Source organism: Rhipicephalus microplus, chromosome 1 (genome assembly GCF_043290135.1).
Source record: "Rhipicephalus microplus isolate Deutch F79 chromosome 1, USDA_Rmic, whole genome shotgun sequence".
Classification (NCBI taxonomy): domain Eukaryota; kingdom Metazoa; phylum Arthropoda; class Arachnida; order Ixodida; family Ixodidae; genus Rhipicephalus; species Rhipicephalus microplus.
The window spans coordinates 259810602-259830788 of NC_134700.1; the positions used below are offsets into that span (position 1 = coordinate 259810602).

Below are 20187 nucleotides of genomic sequence, written 5' to 3' on the forward strand. Positions count from 1 at the left end.
TCGCCGGGCTAATTCCAAGGGCCGAAGTATGGGCCCCCGAACCGCACCACGAAAGCGTGGACAATTTAGAAGTGGTCCTTTTTGGCGCGCCAGCGGACGCCGGCTGTGGCCCAAAGAACAAGTCAGAGCCGAGAGTTGATAAACAAACAAAATTATATTCTCAATAATGGCAGACCGAAAACAATACACAAGTATGCACACTCCACAATAGTTGCATACAATATGTCACCAAACAAACAACGTACTACACATTACAATCAGCCAAACTCAAAACAACGGACACAGACAACGATACGCACTACAATGCAGTCGCATGCATTGAACAACCAAGACACTCAAAGACTAAAGAGATAGAAAACCTATCCAGTCCAAAGTTCATGGAACAAAAGTCTGGATGATACTCTTCCGAGAATCACTCACTTAAAGTCCAGCGTTGTTGTCGTTCCGCGCCCTCGAAGTTTCTCTTCCAGGAAACCTCGCGTCTTCAATTGGCCACTCTCCAAGCTTCAAACTTCTTCGCCCGAACACGTCGGCTTCACACACGCAGCTGTTGCCACGCGTCTTCGCTCGATAGCGGTAAACACACGCTCTTGCCTGTAGCTCGAGCCTTCACCCCTCAGGTGGAAATCATCTTCTTCTCCTGCTTTGTCTCTACGGACAAAACCTTCGCCGACTACACGGCGGAATCCCTACGCGCTCTGGCGCTAACTTCCGTCTTCTCCTGATCTCTCGTCTCGGTTGCTCGGTTAAATACCTTCCGCGCGACTTTCCAGAAGGTTCTCGTCATTTCGTCGGCGCGATACGCAGCGAAGGCTGGGGGGAGAGCGAGACGGTTGGAATGCCCTCTGCGGAGGATGACTCAACTCGGTATGACCACGCCTATTTCCTTCTGGAACTTTCCAGCGCTTGCTCGGCCGCCGTTGTGGGGTGAGGAGGTTCGTCGGCGAAGCCACGCTTCCGAGAGGAGAGCGCGTGCCCCGGGGAGCCTTGGATGTTTGATTTCTTTTATTTCTTTTGACCTCGCGGCGTCTCTTTCACGCGTTATCGCAAGAATTTGGCGGCGCGCCCATATTTAGCGCTCGTTCTGTGACACTGCCCCCCACTTTAAGAATATTATCTCATAATATTCAAACCCACACAGACGAGCGCGAACAGTCACCACACACTCTGAAGGACTGTAACACAAACCGTCGCTCATGACACTTCACATTCGCAATAGATCGCTCAATACGATTGGACATTGCATTCAGTCTCACACACATGAAATATAACCGCAGGTACATGAGTACAACGCTTCGTCACACATTCCAAACAATACAAACGTACAAGGTTCTGTCTTTACAACAATTATACAACACTATACATCACATCACAGCACAGATACTTCGACACTTGTGACACAGGATAACACAACACTAACACAACATATGGCACTCAGCACTGCCAAACACATTCTGATTCGACTTCAGCACTTATCCTGTGTACTTTGAGCGGCGCTTGCGCCCTTTCTTGCGGTGCTCGCTCGATCTCTTCTGGTGTTTCCACGTTCTTTTTCGGCGAGCCCTTTCCAACGACGATATCTGAGGCGGCGTCTCAGCCATCGTTGTCGCTTCCGACACCGTTAACGGGTCATAACGTTCAACGGGTCCTGTCTGTTTATTTACCAGCTTGTTCATGTCACGGCATTGGGCTTGGCTGGCCAACTCCGTCACCATTACACTGTCGGTCGGTTGAGGTCGTGCCGACGTAAGTCCAGTTGCTCGGCCCGTGAACTCATTCGACACAATCATTTTCTCCTTCACTGTCTCTTGCGCCGCGGCTTCACCTTGGGCTCGAGTGTGATCCGTCACGGGATGCTCCTCCACCGTATCTCGCGGTCGCTGGGTTGGCGAGGGCTCTATCTTAGGGTCTTCTCCCAAACATTCTGGATCATTCGGCCCTCGCGCCCCGTCGATGTTTCCGATGACAAGGTCGTAAAGGGGGGTCGTCATGCATAAAGCAGTAACCTTCCCGCTGAAGTACGGGGTTTCAACCTCAATTTCTGCTTCGGGAAGCATCCGAACCGTACGGTCAATTAGGCAAACCGGTTTCGTTCTGCCTGTCAACTCACTTTCCCGTACCAAATTTCTCCGCACGATAACAGTGGAGCTGCCGGTATCTCTTAACACTGTAATCTTTTTGTCCGCAACTTTTCCAGGCAGCGTTGGCATTCCCTTCGTAACACCGGTCGGCTGTTTTGCCATTACAGCACCCACAATAGGAATTTTCTCCCCATTTTTCAACTCTACGAATCCATCTGTGACGGCATTATTATCGGATTTCGGTGCCGCTTGCACACAGGATACCTGGTGAGTTTGACTCGCTCCGTTTCGACATGCATGTGCTTTGTACCCAGTCTGACCACACTTAAAACATTTTACTACCGTAGGGCTCGTAAAGATCGTTCGACAGTTTTTCGCGCGATGACCCACTCGGTTACAAAGAAAACATCGCGGAATGCTCTCCAGTGCACGCTTCTTTTCTTCGGGAGCCAATTTCTTCGAATCATCGGGACACTCCTTCTTGACCTTGGCCAAATTAGTTCCACCTTGCGCTTCCAAGAATTGATCAGCCAATTCAAGCATTCCTTCAAGTGACTCAGTCTTCCTCTCTTTCAAGTACAGCGACAGGCTTGGGTGGCAACTAGTAAGAAATTGTTCTCTAATTAGGAGCTCTCTAAGTTCATCGTACTCCTGTGCTGTCCCTGAAAGTTCAATCCATCTGTCGAAATAATGGCTAAGTCGGGCGGCGTACTGCGTAGCCGTCTCACCATTAGCTGGCTTTCCTGTCCGAAATCTGTCCCGGAATCCTTCCACAGTAAATCTAAATCGCTTCAGCAAAGCAGTTTTCACCTTTGCATAGTTGGCTGCATCGGTCGGCGTCAGCCTACCGCACACACTGAGCGCTTCACCACTCAAGCAAGTACTCAAAGCAGTTGCCCATTGATGTTCCGGCCAATTCTGGCTCCTCGCAATCGTCTCAAATCGGTGAAGGTACGCGTCAAGGTCGTCCTTCCTTTCATCAAACGCTACGAGCAACTTGCTTGGGTTCAAGCGGAAGCCGTGGTCCTCCCGTTTGCTGCTTTCAACTCTAGCTTAGACGGGAGTTTCACTTCGCTGTTGCAAACGGAGCCGCTCGAGTTCCATCTCGTGCTGTCGCTGCCGTTCCCTTTCCTCTCTTTCTTCTTTCGCCCTCTCAGCTGCCAGTCTTTCTTTCTCCAGCTCCAACTTCAATTGCAGCTCTCTTTCTTCTTTCAGCTGTCGCTCCCTTGCCTCTCTTTCTTCCCTCGCCCTTTCAGCTGCCAACTTTTCTCTCTCCAGCTCCAATTTCAATTGCTGCTCTCTTTCTTCTTTCGCTCTCTCAGCTGCCAACCTCTCTCGCTCCAACTCAGCTGCTCTTTCTTCCTTGGCCCTCTCTTTTTCTTCTTTTTCCTTCTGGGTGACCCACTTCCGTAGTTCGGCGCCAGAAAGACCCATCTTCTCACCAAGACCGACTAACTTTTCGAGATCCATCGTGTCTCGCAAATAAAACCTTGCCGCGTGCAAAAAGTATCTGCCTAAATCAGTCTATCGGGACACTCTCCTGCACTCGTTAACGAGAACACTGAGCAACACACAAAATCGCTCCGATAGCACTATCAACAACTCGAGGCTCTTTCTTACTACTTTGGACACACTGTGCACCAAAAGGTCCTGTGTCGCGGACGCCAGATTAATTGTCACTCGTCCCGTTAATTCGGGAGGCGATCGCCGGGCTAATTCCAAGGGCCGAAGTATGGGCCCCCGAACCGCACCACGAAAGCGTGGACAATTTAGAAGTGGTCCTTTTTGGCGCGCCAGCGGACGCCGGCTGTGGCCCAAAGAACAAGTCAGAGCCGAGAGTTGATAAACAAACAAAATTATATTCTCAATAATGGCAGACCGAAAACAATACACAAGTATGCACACTCCACAATAGTTGCATACAATATGTCACCAAACAAACAACGTACTACACAGTACAATCAGCCAAACTCAAAACAACGGACACAGACAACGATACGCACTACAATGCAGTCGCATGCATTGAACAACCAAGACACTTAAAGACTAAAGAGATAGAAAACCTATCCAGTCCAAAGTTCTTGGAACAAAAGTCTGGATGATACTCTTCCGAGAATCACTCACTCAAAGTCCAGCGTTGTTGTCGTTCCGCGCCCTCGAAGTTTCTCTTCCAGGAAACCTCGCGTCTTCAATTGGCCACTCTCCAAGCTTCAAACTTCTTCGCCCGAACACGTCGGCTTCACACACGCAGCTGTTGCCACGCGTCTTCGCTCGATAGCGGTAAACACACGCTCTTGCCTGTAGCTCGAGCCTTCACCCCTCAGGTGGAAATCATCTTCTTCTCCTGCTTTGTCTCTACGGACAAAACCTTCGCCGACTACACGGCGGAATCCCTACGCGCTCTGGCGCTAACTTCCGTCTTCTCCTGATCTCTCGTCTCGGTTGCTCGGTTAAATACCTTCCGCGCGACTTTCCAGAAGGTTCTCGTCATTTCGTCGGCGCGATACGCAGCGAAGGCTGGGGGGAGAGCGAGACGGTTGGAATGCCCTCTGCGGAGGATGACTCAACTCGGTATGACCACGCCTATTTCCTTCTGGAACTTTCCAGCGCTTGCTCGGCCGCCGTTGTGGGGTGAGGAGGTTAGTCGGCGAAGCCACGCTTCCGAGAGGAGAGCGCGCGCCCCGGGGAGCCTTGGATGTTTGATTTCTTTTATTTCTTTTGACCTCGCGGCGTCTCTTTCGCGCGTTATCGCAAGAATTTGGCGGCGCGCCCATTTTTAGCGCTCGTTCTGTGACAGCCTCATTCCATTTCATTCTTCCTTCTCAATACGGTACAACGCATCAGAATTCCGAAAACAGCGAGAATCGACGAAGTTGCGCGTCAGCATTTAGGACTCCTCCCGGGGACACTAATAGAGATGACACCGGTCCGTCGTTGCAGGTAGGAGGAAGGGAAAGTATGACGAGACGTGCTGAGAAAGGGAAAAGGAGAAGGCGCAAAATGACCGCGTTCTAGCACACCTCGCAGCGCAACTGTCCGTGCGCGCCGAGAAACCGTCTCGGGAGTCGCGCCACGAAGGGGAAGAGCATGGACTGATCATATTTAGGCTGGCAGCGGCCGCAAGGCTTCCAAATGCCCGCGTTGGGCAGGACGCGCGGAGAAAGACCGAAGGAGAGAGAGGAGTCGCGACGTCCGTCGGCGCAACGCTGAGCGGTTTTCGAGACAGCAGAGGAGGGTGGGCGTTGCTCTCTAATTACGCGTCGCGACCCGGACCCTGGAGTGGCGGTGCGCAGCCCGGACGTATGCAAATGGCGGTCGCCACCGACTCTCTCTTAAATGAAGCGCGCATAGTGGAGTGTCGCACGGCGCCACAATGTGCACGCACCATCGAGTCGTCTTCCTCGTCTCGGACACATCGTTAACGCTCAAACCAGCCCGTCGCCTTGAGCGCGCGCTAATCTCGAACACCTGGAGATACTGTCCGCTCGGGGAGTGCCGCTGCGAAAGGTTGCTGTGTAGGTGCTTTCACGCGCTGGCCTCCACTAAGCGTAGGCCCTTCCCACCGCTGTTACATCTTTCCCGTCGCATGTCCCTGCCTCTCCCTTAAGCTATTTCATTCTGTCATGTCCGTTTCCTCGCCACCACGAGAACCAATTTGTGCGAGCGACCAAGTTGCTCTGTTTATTAAGCAATGCGCCTCATTTCGACGTCTTCTTCAGTTCCGGTCATCTCCGGTACCTTTAATTAGGTCTCGCGACTCTAATGTTGCTCTTCACGTCATGGTGGCCCCTTTCACGTCGATTGACGTCAACATAGCTCTTGTTTCCATGCGCCAATGCACGTTGATTCTTCAGCAATGCTCATTCAACGCTGTATTCAACAGAGTATAATGCGACACTGAATATTCGTCTGTATATTGTCAGTGAGTTGGGCAATTATTATAATGCCTTTGTGATTGACGAAGTGGACGAAAAATATGCTAACTAGATGTGAAGAAATTCGTTCGAAGAATGAAGCGAAATGCGAAAGCAGAAAAACTGAAAATCAAATCTTTACACCTGCTTTTTGCGTCACGCCGTAAGTTCGAGAGAGAGAAAGAAGGTGACGCAATACAGGGGGAAAAATGGTGGTGGCACCATATTGACAAGAGTGTAAAGAGCTCGATAAGCCCTTACTGCTGATGTAGTATAGCGTAATAAGAATGATAAAGGCAGACCATTAATAGATCCCAAGAGCTCTGCGGTTCGCTCGAATTACGCGGTGACGCAATCCTGTGCGCGGCCCGGTGCAAACAGTCGCATTCTCTCCCGACTGTTCTGGCGGCGCTGCTCTTAACAAGAGCAAGATGAAATTAATGGTAACGACGGCGGCGCGCAGCAGTAATGATAATGCGCGCCAACCCATTACTCGGCTCTCATCTCCCGAGACCCCCGCGGAAAGCAGGACGTGTTCTCCGAGTGCCATCTGCGGCGCGCAGACGAGGGAGACGTCCGTCAGGCCTTCCGTATTTGTTTCCCGTGAGCCGCTAACCCGGCGGACCCCGCCTACTGCGCGAAGGACAGACGTTCCCTGCGTTGCATGAATGTTGCATCAAAAAGACACTAAAGTGACGCGACGAACCACTTTAGGACGACAAGTTATACTCTGAAAACTGTGTCGTCATTAATTCTCCTATCGTAGACTTCCAATAGAACACAAAATCAAGGTCAAAGCTTCATTTTTTAAGCTTCGCACCAAGTCTTCGCGCGTGATGCCACAGATTTAATAAATGTCAAAAATGGCTTATGCGTATTTCGGCCACACTATTTCTACGAACGTTTTTGAAACTTGGCGTCATTAGTCTCTGGCCCCTTCGTGGGAAAAGTGGTTCATATTTACCCATTAGGCACTACGTTGGGGCTAGTAGACGTCGTCAAAGTCTATGACGTCACGGCGATTGGAACGGAAGCTTTACGGTGGCGTTGCAGCCCACTTTTTTTTTGCCTTTCCTCACTTACAAAGCGTCGTCTCGCGGTAAGCATGGTGGTTTTCGTATTGTGAAAAAGTATTTTATTATTGTGAGGAAAATTGTTTTTTTAAGTGTCCCTTGGCCGTTTCATAAGGCGCAAGACACGGGGATTTTAAGGCATACAATTCCCTCGCAGAGAAACGAATCGACCAATCACTGTCGCCGAAATGATCAGTGGTGACTGACCAACATGTTGAAAGTTTTTCGCCCATCGCGAACAGGGCAAAAACGGGATCGGAGCACGTCGAGGTGGCGCATAGCTGGACGAGCCGTCAAAATTGATCCAACGTATTTCTTTTTGTTTATGGCCACCGTTGTGCACATTGAGGTGAATTAAGAAGAAAAAGTGACAAAACACGCATTCTTTTCGTTATAATTTATGACAGCCTAATAATAAGTTACAATGAAGTATTTTAATGTTGCATTCGGAAAGTTATTCAGTCTGCGCACCAAAGAATGGCAGCAAGCAACCTTGCGTGCCACAGTAGTCGCAGAGGAAAAAAAAAACAATATCGGCCCATTTTCAGCCCATTTGAAACGAAACCACCATTATTGGTCGTTGTGAACGCAGTGTTCACAATGAATGGAGCGATTTTTTTTTTTTTTTGCTGCGGTCTCGTTTTTCAGTACCGACTGCACGAAGGACAGTTCATTCAGTGCACGACACAAACATTGCATAACAAATTGTTTTCTAGCAGACGAAGGTGCGTTTTGTATAGCAGCCCAAAGTTCCGCGAAACGCTCGAACCCGACGCGGTGGCGCGGACCGCCGATATTTGACGTCGAGACGGGACCCCTCTCTCTGTCTCTCTCTTGGCAAACAACCAGCGGGGCACGTCCATCTGGTTTGTGGTGTATGAACATAAAACCGGCGGGGGCTCCTGAGTGGCCAGGCCAAGGGGTAACGTTCGGGGCACGAGGAACGCTGATTGAATGCGTTGGCTCTCGACAATGAGAATGCAATGCCGCGGGTCACAAAGTTGTCCGTGAGTGAAGCGCGCGGAGAGAAATGGGGGAGTAGGATAGCGGGGGTGCTCTTTCCGCGACAACGAACCAGCTGCAGGTCTGTCACGAGTCGGTGTTTGCGAACCGACGATTGAGACGGGAGCTCGAATCACGCAATTATGAGCTTTCGACGGGCCCTGCCATCGCGAGTATGGGGATTGTATACGCCCGTGCATGAGAGCGGGCAAATTCGTTTCCCATCGCGGTAGTGTGTTCTCCCTCCTCGTTTGTAACTGCGCATTTGTACACGGAGCTCATGTCAAACGATATTGAAACCTGTCAGACAAGCATCAATATGAAACGTGCACGACTGCCCGCAAGGGCATGCTAGCTTCTGAAATACTACCGATGTTTGAAATAATGAGACGCTCTTCCAATAATACTTTCTGATAAAACTAAGGTTACCAGGACGAAAGTAGTGGTTTATTATTTGAAATCAATTTCCTATTGCTAAAAACTTAGTTTCTTTATTCATTGCCTCACCATATTTGTACATATATGATATGAAAACGTTTGTTCCTTTCGGCAAAGTCTGGCCGTGTATTCTAAAGAAGTGAATCGTGCATAAAAAAGTAAGGACGGCAACAAGGAACAAAAAGCACTAAGGTGAGGCACAAGAGTGTCTGATTTGCTACTCTACTGTAGAGAAAGAGAATCAGAGGATGCAGAAAAAAGTACATGAAAGCTTTGAGGATGCCTACAAGTCTGTGCAAAAAATAATAATAATAATCTTACTGCTATTATATATTCACATATCGTATCCCCATATTGTGATTTGTGAATCAACCACACGAACGCCCAGCTCCTGCATATCTTCGTCAAAGCGTATGGACCCTTTGCCGAAGCGCATTGCTGTGTACCTGCGCAAAGTGTCCCAGCCTGTACGTATTAAGATCGGGTATACCTAATGTATGGTATAATGGCACATCTTCTGATAGATAACAGCCTCTCTTCCTGTCTCTCAAGTGTAAAGATGTCGCCCTTCTTTGAGTACCATTGAAAAGTGAAATATATTTGGTGCAGCCTAGTTTAATGTTCACTAGTAATTGTGTCATAAAGATTCTTTATATAGAAAGAGAGAGAGAGAGAAAGGAAGGCCGGGAAGTTAACCAGATATTCTCATCCGATTTGCTACCCAGCACTGGGAGTGGGGAAACAGGGGCGAAAAATAGGGGGTAGATAGAGAGGGGGAAAAACGCACGTGCACTCGTGAGAAATCAAAAACGCACACAGGAAGGGCGTTCTGGCTACAACCGTTCACAAAGGCCGGTCCATCACAAAAAGTGCAGTAGCGCTTTCAGGGTCTTCTTCTGCGAAGTTGTGTCTTGTCTATATTGTAATTTTTTTTTACTCCAACAGAGGTTGATAATCTAATTTGCTGAGCTCCTTGCGAAGGCATAGTCGTTGTATACTATACTCTAGGCAGTCACATGTTATATGTCTGATGGTTTCTTCGTTGTCACAGTGGTCACAGACTGCGGTGTCGGCCATCCCAATGCGGAAAGCGTAGGCGTTAGTAAACGCAACGCCCAACCACAGCCTGCATAAAAGGGTCTGGTCTGCTCGGCAAAGCCTCGACGGGACTTGAAGACTTAACGTAGGGTCAAGAGAGTACAGTCTAAAAAAACGTTGTGGTTGAGAGCCTCGTTGGTTGAGTACAAATACAATCATAAATTAAAACCAATTGCGCCACGCTTCTTACAAGAAATGAGGATATATTGTTACGGGGAAGACTTATTCACCGAGATCTGGTCTTGCTAACGGCTTAAAGAGTGCACAGTCATGCAGGCCAACGGGAGAAACTCGAGAATCCAACCCACAACAACCACGTTGTCGTCTTCTTCATTTGGGTGCCAATTCAGCTGTGTCGGGGCGACAGTTCCATACACGTATCAATATGTCCAACTCTAGTTTTTCAACCATAATTTAAAATTCACTTTAAAAAATGTTTTTATTCAACACCAGAATAAATTGATCTTTCTCAACCTGCGGCGTTATACAATAGTCTTCTGAACTGAGCTACTCGCCAACATCTAGCGAATAACTTTCTCGCTATTTATTACAATAAACTTCGAGTCTTCCAACTGGACCAACATTTCTTTCTGAAACTATTGCAGGCTCTTTGCAGTGAATAAGTTGCTCAAGAACCACCTCCTTCCGGCATTGCACTTCATATCTGAATTAAAAAAATATTTGTAAGCATGCTCTTCAGAATCATTCCTTTCTTTTCGTCATTTCATTGGCAACCAAAAATTACGCTAGTATAGGTACGTTACAGATCCAACATCAGTCTATTGCCTTTCTAAATGCAGGTCTCCTTGCATGCGGAGTGGCCCGTAAATGTATGAACCGGCATGATACAAAAGTTCAGGGAAGGTGCAAGCTTGACTTCGTGAGGAATTGTTAAACGCGATATGTCACTGGAGCCTACGTTTTCCGTTCAATCAATACTCATTTATTCAGAGAAATCGTTACACCGCACATTTGATTTTCCGGGTGAACCAGGCAACTTTCAGTAATGAATGGGGGCACTGAAAAGTGCCGCATATTTTCTTTAAAAAATATTCCATCTCTTCTACGGCCCGCCAACCCTTTTTATCTACCGGTATAGACAACTTTTACATTCTGGGAGGGGAAAGCAGATATAACTGCACATAGTCGAATGACACACCCGGAATCTTATTGATGCAACTCAAACACCGAGTGTGAAGTGAGGTAGGTAGGTAGGTATAAACTTTATTTTTCCTTTGTAAAGGAAAGGTGCAATGGAAGAGAGATGAGGAGAGATTGCTACGCTCGATAGTCCTCCGCAACCCTCTCTGCCCAACCCAGGATGGCCTCCTGGACGTCGGGTTTCAAGCTGCGCATGGCAGCCTCCCACTGCTCCTCATTACTAATTAATTTTCGAAGGGACGGTGGAGGGGGGTGCTTAGGGCACCCCCACATGATATGATTAAGATTTGCTTTCTGTGCGGAGCAATATTTACAGGAGGAGGACGGGTAAAGAGAAGGGTACATGAGGTGAAGAATGTAAGGAGAAGGAAAGGTGTGAGTCTGCAGCTGTCGCCACAGTACTTCGCGCCTTCGTATGGATTTCGACGTTAGCGGCGGTAAGGATAAACGACCAAGGCGGTAGTGACTACAGATGTCGTGAAATGTTAAAAGGCGATCCCGCGCAGCAAACGGTGCCGTTGTCGAAACGGGGCCTGGCTCTTCCAGCGCCTGCGCCCGGAACGTAAATCCTCGGGCGCTGGCGTGAGCCGCCTCGTTACCGGCAAGGCCCGCGTGCGCGGGAGTCCATATTAAAGCCGTGTCTTGTTGCGGGGGATGGGCCAAAAGGAGGGAGAGGGCTGTTTTGGACACCCTACCCGCTCCAAAATTGTAGATGGCAGTTTTTGAATCACTAATAATAAGTGAATAATTTGGAACTGTAAGGGCCAGAGCTATGGCTGCTTCTTCCGCCTCCTCAGAAGAGGAAGCAGAAATAGAAGCAGCAGCAGATATCTGACCTAGCGAATTCACAACTGAGAGGGCGAAAAAAGGACGAGTACTGTATTCGGCAGCGTCAACGTAGAGCACTTCTTTAGAAGTAGAAAATCGTTTTTCGAGAGTTTTTGCACGCTGTCGTCGACGTTGCTCGTGGTGCACAGGGTGCATGTTTTTAGGGAGCGGCGGAATGAGTAGATTCTTGTGTATTTCACGCGGAATAGTGTGTTTGGCGTTAGTGGTTGGAGTTGGCCTGATACTGAGGGTATCGAGTATGTATCTTCCGGTCTGTGTGTTGGAAAGACGAGCATATTGTGAAGTTAAGTGTGCTTCAATAAGTTCAGTTAAGGTGTTCAATGTGCCTGTCTCCATGAGCCGTGCGGTGGACGTTCGAATGGGGACTCCGAGAGCGAATTTGTAGATTTTACGTAACAAAGTGTCTACGTTATTTTGTTCTCTTCTCAGAAGGAACAGATAAGGGAGAGAATAAGTCACTTTATTGAGGACGAAGGCTTGGATGAGGCGGAGGAGCTCTGCCTCTCGTAGCCCGCCATGCTTATTTGATATCCTGCCTATAAGGCGTAGAGTGTGGTCCACAGTTGTTTGAAGTGCTTTAATGGTGTGTGTGTTTAGTCGATTTCGTTGTATGTGTAGTCCAAGCACCCTGAGTCTGTCAACTTTAGGCACGGGTGTGTTGTTCAGTGTTATTTGTATATCAGAGATGTGCTTTTCAGAGCCCCGATGGGCAGGAAGGAGGAGCAGTTCAGATTTAGTGGGTGAACAGGTCAGATTCATGTTACCCGCACAAACCACCACCCTGTCAGCAGCAGTTTGCAGAGTTTCCTGAATGTGACCATCGGAGCCGCCTGTCATCCAGAGGGTAATATCATCTGCATAAAGTGAAAATTTGAGATCTGATATGGATCTCAGCGTTCGAGCCAGCGGCATCATCGCGATGTTAAAAAGGAAAGGTGATAACACTGATCCTTGAGGTGTGCCGAAACTCCCCAAGGAGTAAGAACAAGAGTGTTCAGACCCAATGTAAATAGTTGCCGTACGGTTCGAAAGGAACGCAGATATGTAATCATGAATCTTTTTACCAACGCCTATAGCGCTCAGTTCACTCAATATGGCAGTGTGGCTGACGTTGTTAAAAGCCCCATGGAGATCGAGACTGAGAATTGCTTGAGTATCGAGGCTAGAGTTAGGGATAATGATGTCATGCTTCAGTCGAAGCATGACATCTTGACTGGAAAGGGATTTACGGAAGCCTATCATTTCGTGAGGGTATAAGTTGTGTTCTTCTATAAATTTGCTAAGGCGGTTGAGGATTACATGTTCAAGTGTTTTCCCGATGCATGAAGTGAGGGAAATCGGACGTAGGTTGGCTGTGTTTATGGGCTTACCAGGTTTTGGTATGAAAATAACTCTGGCGTCCTTCCACGCAGCCGGCAAGGTAGAAGTGTCGAAGCAGTGGTTAAAAAATTTAGTGAGGGCTATAATTGAGTTTTCATCTAAGTTGCGGAGAAGTTTATTATTGACGAGGTCAGGGCCTGGTGCAGATGAGGTGCGAAGGTTCGCAAGCGCGTGTCTAACCTCAGCCTCCGTTATGGGGCTACTGAGATCATCATTTGGTTGTCCGATATAGTCAGGTGCATCGTATCGATACGCGCTGGGTAGGTGTTTGTCGCGAAGATCATTAAAAAGAGTGTTTAAGTTACCTTTGTGCGAGTGAAGTAGTTTGTTAATGTGATGATTATTTGCGGTACGTGATATGGTAGGGTCTAATAAATGCCGCAGGAGCTGCCATGTCATCTTGCTGTCTAGGTGGCCATGCATGCTTTCGCATTTCTGGGTCCATTGTTGACAAGCAAGCTGTATGGCATAGTCCTGAATTTGCAAATCGAGTCTCGCAATTCTCAGTCTCAGTCGGCGATTGTGTCGCCTCTTCTTCCAGCGTTTGAGGAGAGATTGCTTAGCTTCCCACATGTGAAGAAGTCGGGTGTCAACTATTGTAAAAGGCGTATCAGGTGGTAACATGGTGGTATGCGTTTTTGTGTCAGTGTGCAATTGCTGTACCCATTCCGAGATATCATCTATCTCAGTAGGCGCCGAGCAGTGACGGGCCTCGCGAAACTTGTTCCAGTTAATAAGGCTCAGGCGCTTGGGAGCTAAAGGTTTGTGTCGGAAGTGTATGGTAGTTTGAATAATGTAGTGGTCACTACCGAAGTTAATGTTCAGGTTGGTCCATGTGACAAAGTGAACGCGATGGCTGAGTGTAAGATCGGGAGATGTATCTTTAGCTACACTATTACCTAATCTAGTGGGCATGTCTATATTGTTGTGGAGGGTGAGGCGGTGATCCTGTATGTGAACCCACAAAGCCCTACCCTTGGGTGTAGAAACAGAGTGGCCCCATACTTGATTTGGTGCATTAAAATCACCAAGTATTAGGAGAGGGTGATGTTTCGCGGCCGCAATGGCTCGGGCAAAGAGAGTATTGAAGCGATGGTGTTTCGCCTGTGGCCTACTATAGACGTTTAATACGTATAAAGGCGATTCTTGAGTTTTACAAGGAAGGACCTCCAAAAAGTTGTGCTCCACATCGACGCCGTCGAAATTAGAGTGAGTTACCGTCAAATGTTTTTGCGTTAATATTGCAGTATCGGGAGAATTTAGAGATTTAGTTTGGTGTACACTGTAACCGGGAAAAGTTATGTTTCCGTGGGTCTCTTGTAGGGCAATGACTGCAGGGGGTTTGGGGCAGGAGGCCAAATATTGTTGAAGAGTCGCTTTCTTTTTGCGGAACCCCCTGCAGTTCCATTGCCATACTACAAAGTTCGAGCGATTAGGGTTTGCAGCCATTGTCGGGAGGGGGTGTAGGAGAGAAGGCGGGTACGGCTATATTTGGATTATTGGCCGTGACGGCCGCAATCCATGCAGTGGTCTGCTGCATTTGAGTATGTACAAAATCTAGAAACTTGTCAAGTTTGTCATTTATGGCAGCTTGGCCCGTCTCCTGAGCTGTGAATCTGCTCTCTATGTGAGAAATCTTACTTTCAATGACGGCGAATTTCTTCTGTGTTTTATTTTCGAGGGCGTTTATCCTATCGTTAAGAGTTAGAACTGTGTCGCTGAGAGATTCTTCTTCGCGTGGTGTGGCAGGGGTTTTGCGCTTATTTGAGGGTGGCAGCTGGGAGGTGTCTCGAGGCATTGTAGTGTCCATGTCAGTAGGAGGAAGAGGTATCGTGGGTTCAACAGTAGGGGGCGATTGAGCAGGAATGAAAGATCGTGGTTCGGAATGCTGCGAAAGATTGCTAAGGGGCATTCGGGATTGTAGCTCGAGCTTTAACTTTTGAATTTCTGCCTTGAGGCTAGCGTTTTCAGCTAGAACTTTTTCTAGGCTAATGTTTTGAGATAAGGAGCAGTTAGAGGAAGCTGCCTGTGCCCAGCTTACCTTTAATGGGTTTGGCAGATGACTGGTGGAATGGGGGTTCGTTGACTGGGTCGGGAAGTCAAGTTCTTTGGGAGTCGAGTTTGGGCCCCGCCTCTTGCTCTTGCTGCGACCTCGCTGTGGGCCACGCTCTTGCGAGCGATTAAGGCTCGGTGTCCGGGATGATGGAACTTCTGAGGGCTTAGGTGTCTGGTATTTAGGTGTCTTAGTCTTGTAACGCTGTTTGCACAATGGGGAACCGGTGATGTGAGCTCCACCACACACGACACAGACGGGTTCACATTCATGGTCCATTGAGGAATCCTTCAGTCCGCACTTGTGACAGATTGCATCGGGAGTAGAGGGGCAGACATCCTGGCGATGTCCAATTTTTCGGCAACGGGTGCAGGCTTCCACCTTCAGTCGGAATGGGCGGCAGCGAAGCGTGCAGCCTTCGTAGTTGATGTAAAAAGGGACGTGCGTGCCACGGAAAACAACCAAGATGGTTTCGGTGGTGCTCAGTCGGCGAGCGGCCCCAATGGTCATGGCTGGATTACATCTTTGGAGGGTTGGAAGGATTTCCTCGTCAGCGTAATCCAGAGGGAGATGAAACCTTCCACGACAAGAATCTACAGGGTCGGCAACGTGGGTGACGACTTCGTAGGGGACTCCGTTGAACTTTAAGGTCCGGATGTTGTGGTATAAATCTGCTCGGTCCATGCTTGACGTACTCACGAGCACTGTGTGACTGGTGGGATTGACCCTGATTTGATCAGGGCTGCTGATGGGAAGTCCAACTGCTTTGAGAACGAGTTGTCGTAAGACACAGGGGTGCAACTTGGTACAGTCGAGACCCCCGCGTATCCGAAGAATCACCTTGTAGTCCGCATCGGGCAGTGGTGGAGGTTTAGGCTCCCATGAAGATGGTTTCTTCAGATCCGCTGCGCAGGTGTCAGCCGATGAACCAGTGGGACGAAGGTCAGCATGTAGAGCACGCCATGAGCGAGCGGCGTCGCCTCCAGCAGCGACGCCCGCTGCGACGCTGGCCGCGTCGCGCTGGGCGCCTCCACTCATACTAGGCCGGCGGTTAGGCCTAGCGCGGAAGCGGTCGAGCTGAACAATAAACAGTCAGCACTGTTCTCAAGGAGCATTATCACATCCCAACAAGGTGTCGAATGGGTGCCAGGTCCACTTACAGTTGGTGTGATGTGTGATCCAGGGTCCAAGGACCTGAAGAGGTGGTCATAACACGGTAAGTAGCCGGAGCCAAACGTACACACGTCAGCGTTTGATCGGGATCAAGACGCGTCTCTGTGAAGTGAGAGCTTAGTGTTGCTACTGTAGCGCCAGGAACAGAGCTATCGCCGGGAGAGATGCGCCGTATTGTGCGAATGATCAAAAAGTTTAGGTGAAGTCGGTTCCACGCATTCATTATTTTTTTTTTTTCGAGCTGAAACCTCGTGAGAAGTGCGCGCCATCTGTACAACACAAACTGCAGAAACCACTTGCATTGTGTTCGCCGACTCGGTGTGGGCCGTTTTCTTTTCTCACCTCCAAAACGCTGCTTCTTTATGCAAAGGACTGCAAATGCAAAAAAAAAAAGAGAGAGAAAGAAATTCGTGAAAAGCACACCGCGTTCTTTTATTCCCACGAGCGTCTCTCCTGTTCTTCGGCTTAGGTGGTACGCACGCGTCCGCCTGCATACTTGCGTTGCTTAAGCAGTTTTTTTTTTCTTATTCTTGCTTTTTTTTCTTTTTATGACGCTCACAATTTCGTCTTTGCAGCCGTCTCCCATATTCAGTGCTGCTGTGGAGAAGTCGCAATGCTTATGGGGAGCCCTCGCTTTCTGGCCTGCGGGCGAAGCATTCCACAAAGAAAGATGCGAGAAGAATACGCGCGGGTATTCTGATAAAGATAACGAAGAAAAAGAAGAAAGTAAATAATGAAAACTAAGCACATCATTTACGCTTCAATGTTAGTTTTTCGGTGGTAAAAAAATGCGCGTCTCGCATTGCGATGTTGGTGGTCGGAGAAAAGTGCAAATAAGAGTGACGCTATACGCTCGTAACTCGCATTCTCTCTCTCTCTCTCACTTCGAGACCAAGTTCATAACAGGAGGAGGCTGGAGTTCTTTTAATATGGACGCATCGCAGACTCGGTCGCCGACCGCCGCCACCGTTGCTTCAAGACTGCGGCGGCGGCGGTGGCGTCTTTTGTGCGCAGGCATCCTGGACGAGTGCACCAGATCTCTTCTTCGCTACCAGTTTGCCCTGTCACCAAAACGGGCGTGTGTTTGAAGAATTGTGCGATAAAGCTCGGAAGAATAGAAGAAGAAAAAAACAACGTGGAATTCGAACGGTGTAGCGAGAATCGCCGAGTTTCTATTTCACGTTGCTCCTCGGTTACAGTTGAATCATGCCACTCAGATCTAGATGCATGCCTTCAATAAAGCACACAAAAGAAGGAAGAGAGAGAGATTTGAAAAAGGCAAGAGTCACGTGGCACAAGAAAGCAAACACGTGATGGTAAATGATAGGTTTCTTTGTAGCACGACCATCGAGCTTTATTTTGGTACAGTATAATAATGTTTTTTTTTAATTTTGCAGTTGCGCCTTATTTGTAGCCCACTCTCACCTGAACTCTCTGGGTCATTTTTTTATCCGCGGTACATTTCCACCAAGATGATTTCTTTTATTCGCAGATCTCCTCAAAGAAACCCGAAACCCACTCCCGTTTCTAGTTTTCATTGAATTTTTTCTCTGCACAAAAAGCGTTGCATGGGCCTGAATTCGCTTAGAATTTGCCCGCGGGATAAATACGCGTATATAGAGGGATATAAAGCACGGAATGTAATGCACATGCATAAGAACACCTTGATTGAAACATTTCGGCTCAAGCCTTGCCAGCGTAATTTTACAATACGTCTTGCTAGTATTGGAACCGAGAACGTGCAAGTGTTTAGTGAGATGGTCTATCAATAATGATGCATCCCTAGTGTTCCCCTCGTTTGCAGTATGAAATCGAACATACGGCCTTGTTCGTGTTGGGTAACAGCAAAATATTTGCCCAACAAGATATTTTCTTCGATGACTTGACCATGTTAAATGGCCTACCACAAAACTCTACTGCAGTATGCTACTCAGACATCAGCTAACAGCGACTGCTTAAAAGATGCCGACGCAATATCTGACAACGAGACCAAATGCATGTTGCTTGCTAATGCGTGGCGTAAGCCACACTACTTTTGTGTTCTTACTTGCCTAATTAGGCAAGGTTTCTTAACAAACTTTTGAAGCAACAAATTCATAGTATAAAGTTATAGATTCATTCCAGTCGTTGTATTGTATATTGTTGGAGAGTGATTGAGTACATTACAGGAGGCATCACACGAATCATACAAGTAAATTACGTTCGGACTCCTATGATTTGGCGAGCTATATTCGAACATTACTGGACTCGGGAGGAAACACGGTAATAAAAATTGTGTATTATATTCACGTTATAGCTCAGCGAACTGGGAGTGCGGGGGTCAACACAGACACAAAGCAAAGAGAAGGCACACAGCACGAGCGCTCAACAACAGCTGGTTTATTCTCACCTTCGAAGGACATACAAGCACACAAGGGTGCGCATGTCAACAGGAATAAGATGATAGTGTGAGCAGCAAGCGTGGCGTTCACTCGAAGCATTTGTCTACGAATTATCTATATAGTTAAACTTACAGTCAAGTAGTGATAATGACAGATGGCTGATACATTGATTCTTATTTCTAGAAATGTGATATGCTTCAGAAATTTCACGCATGGTTTGAAGCGCATGCCGGAAAAGTACACTTGTTTTTTCAAACAACGGTTGACACTTGCGGCAATTGCAATGTGAAGCTAAAACGGAAAAAGGACCACCTTTCAAGGAACTCAAATGCTCACTGAGGCGTGTATTCAAACATCGCCCGGTTTGGCCGATGTACATGCGACCGCACGTTAGCGGAATGCTATACACCACTCCTAAAAACACTTAACAAACTGTTTTGCATGTTTCGGCAAACATCCTGTGCTTTTTGACGTGCCCTGCGCCCACTTAGGCACCATAGTGCATATACGGCCCAATTTATTGGGTGCAGAGAAAACAACGCGCACACCAAACCGGTTCCCCACACTTTTCAGTCCATGCGTCATTTTATGAGTGTAAGAGATGACGGCCACGCGTTTGTTTCCTTTATTGCATTCTGCAGAAACACACGCACGTCTATCACCGTATCTCATCATCCGCAGAAGTCTCTCACACACCGATGAGATTAGATACAGTGGGTACCCCGCCCCGAATAACCATCCTAGCTGTGCTAAGAAACCACAGTGCACCGTGTCACCGAACCGTGAAGCGCAGTTCGTTTCAATAATACTGACGTATGGGCTCTAACGGTGGTGCTGACGTTACGACAGACCATAAGTTGTTACCCTTTACACGCCAGTGTAGTCAATTTTTACGGTAGGCCACGATGTGCACACGACTACTCTACGTACAAGTCCGTCCCCCTCTTCTTGCTTGGCTCAAAGCAAAAAACGAAAAAATAATCACAGCATATCCACGGAGTTAATGATGATGAGTGAGGCGAAGCGTCCACCTGTGCGTCCGGATGGACAGATAGACAGAGGCATGGGCGCACGGACGAATGGACGGAAGCATGGACGCAGCGACGAACGAACTGACGGACAGAAGCACGGAGGGATGCACTCAAGGACGGATGGACACACGAACAGATGCACAGAGTACCAAAGCATGGTCAGACAGACGGACGGATGGGTGTAAGCCCGGACGAATTGACGGGTGGGAAAGCGGACGGATGCACGAACGCTTCGCCCCACTCATCATTATTAACTCCGTGGATATGCTGGGACAACCACTAACGCCATCTTGTTATATTATTCCGAAGGACATATACACACAACGCCATCTACTGAATAGCTCATAAACTAGAGATGACTACTACTACTACTACTACTACTACTACTACTACTACTATACTACTACTACTACTATACTACTACTACTATACTACTACTACTACTACTACTGCTACTGCTACTGCTACTGCTACTGCTGCTACTGCTACTGCTACTGCTACTACTACTACTACTACTAATACTACTACCACTACTACTACTACTACTACTACT

At 48.1% G+C, this 20187-nt stretch overlaps 2 protein-coding genes across 2 annotated transcripts in view; both read right to left on the bottom strand.

The window, feature by feature from the left end:
- The window catches only part of LOC142814695 (lachesin-like), a 295460-nt gene that overhangs the window by 224906 nt on the left and 50367 nt on the right, over positions 1-20187 (bottom strand). The window lies entirely within an intron of this gene.
- On the bottom strand, positions 11728-16304 carry LOC142814689 (uncharacterized). The gene is made up of 2 exons (XM_075893866.1): positions 16210-16304; positions 11728-16126 (listed from the first exon to the last, which is right to left on the bottom strand). Exon 2 carries the CDS (start codon positions 16085-16087, stop codon positions 14429-14431), a length of 1659 nt encoding a protein of 552 aa, XP_075749981.1. The 5' UTR covers positions 16088-16126; positions 16210-16304; the 3' UTR covers positions 11728-14428.

Coding starts and splice junctions, on each gene's coding strand:
- LOC142814689 (XM_075893866.1), bottom strand. CDS start 16,087: ATGAGTGGAGGCGCCCAGCGCGACGCGGCCAGCGTCGCAGCGGGCGTC.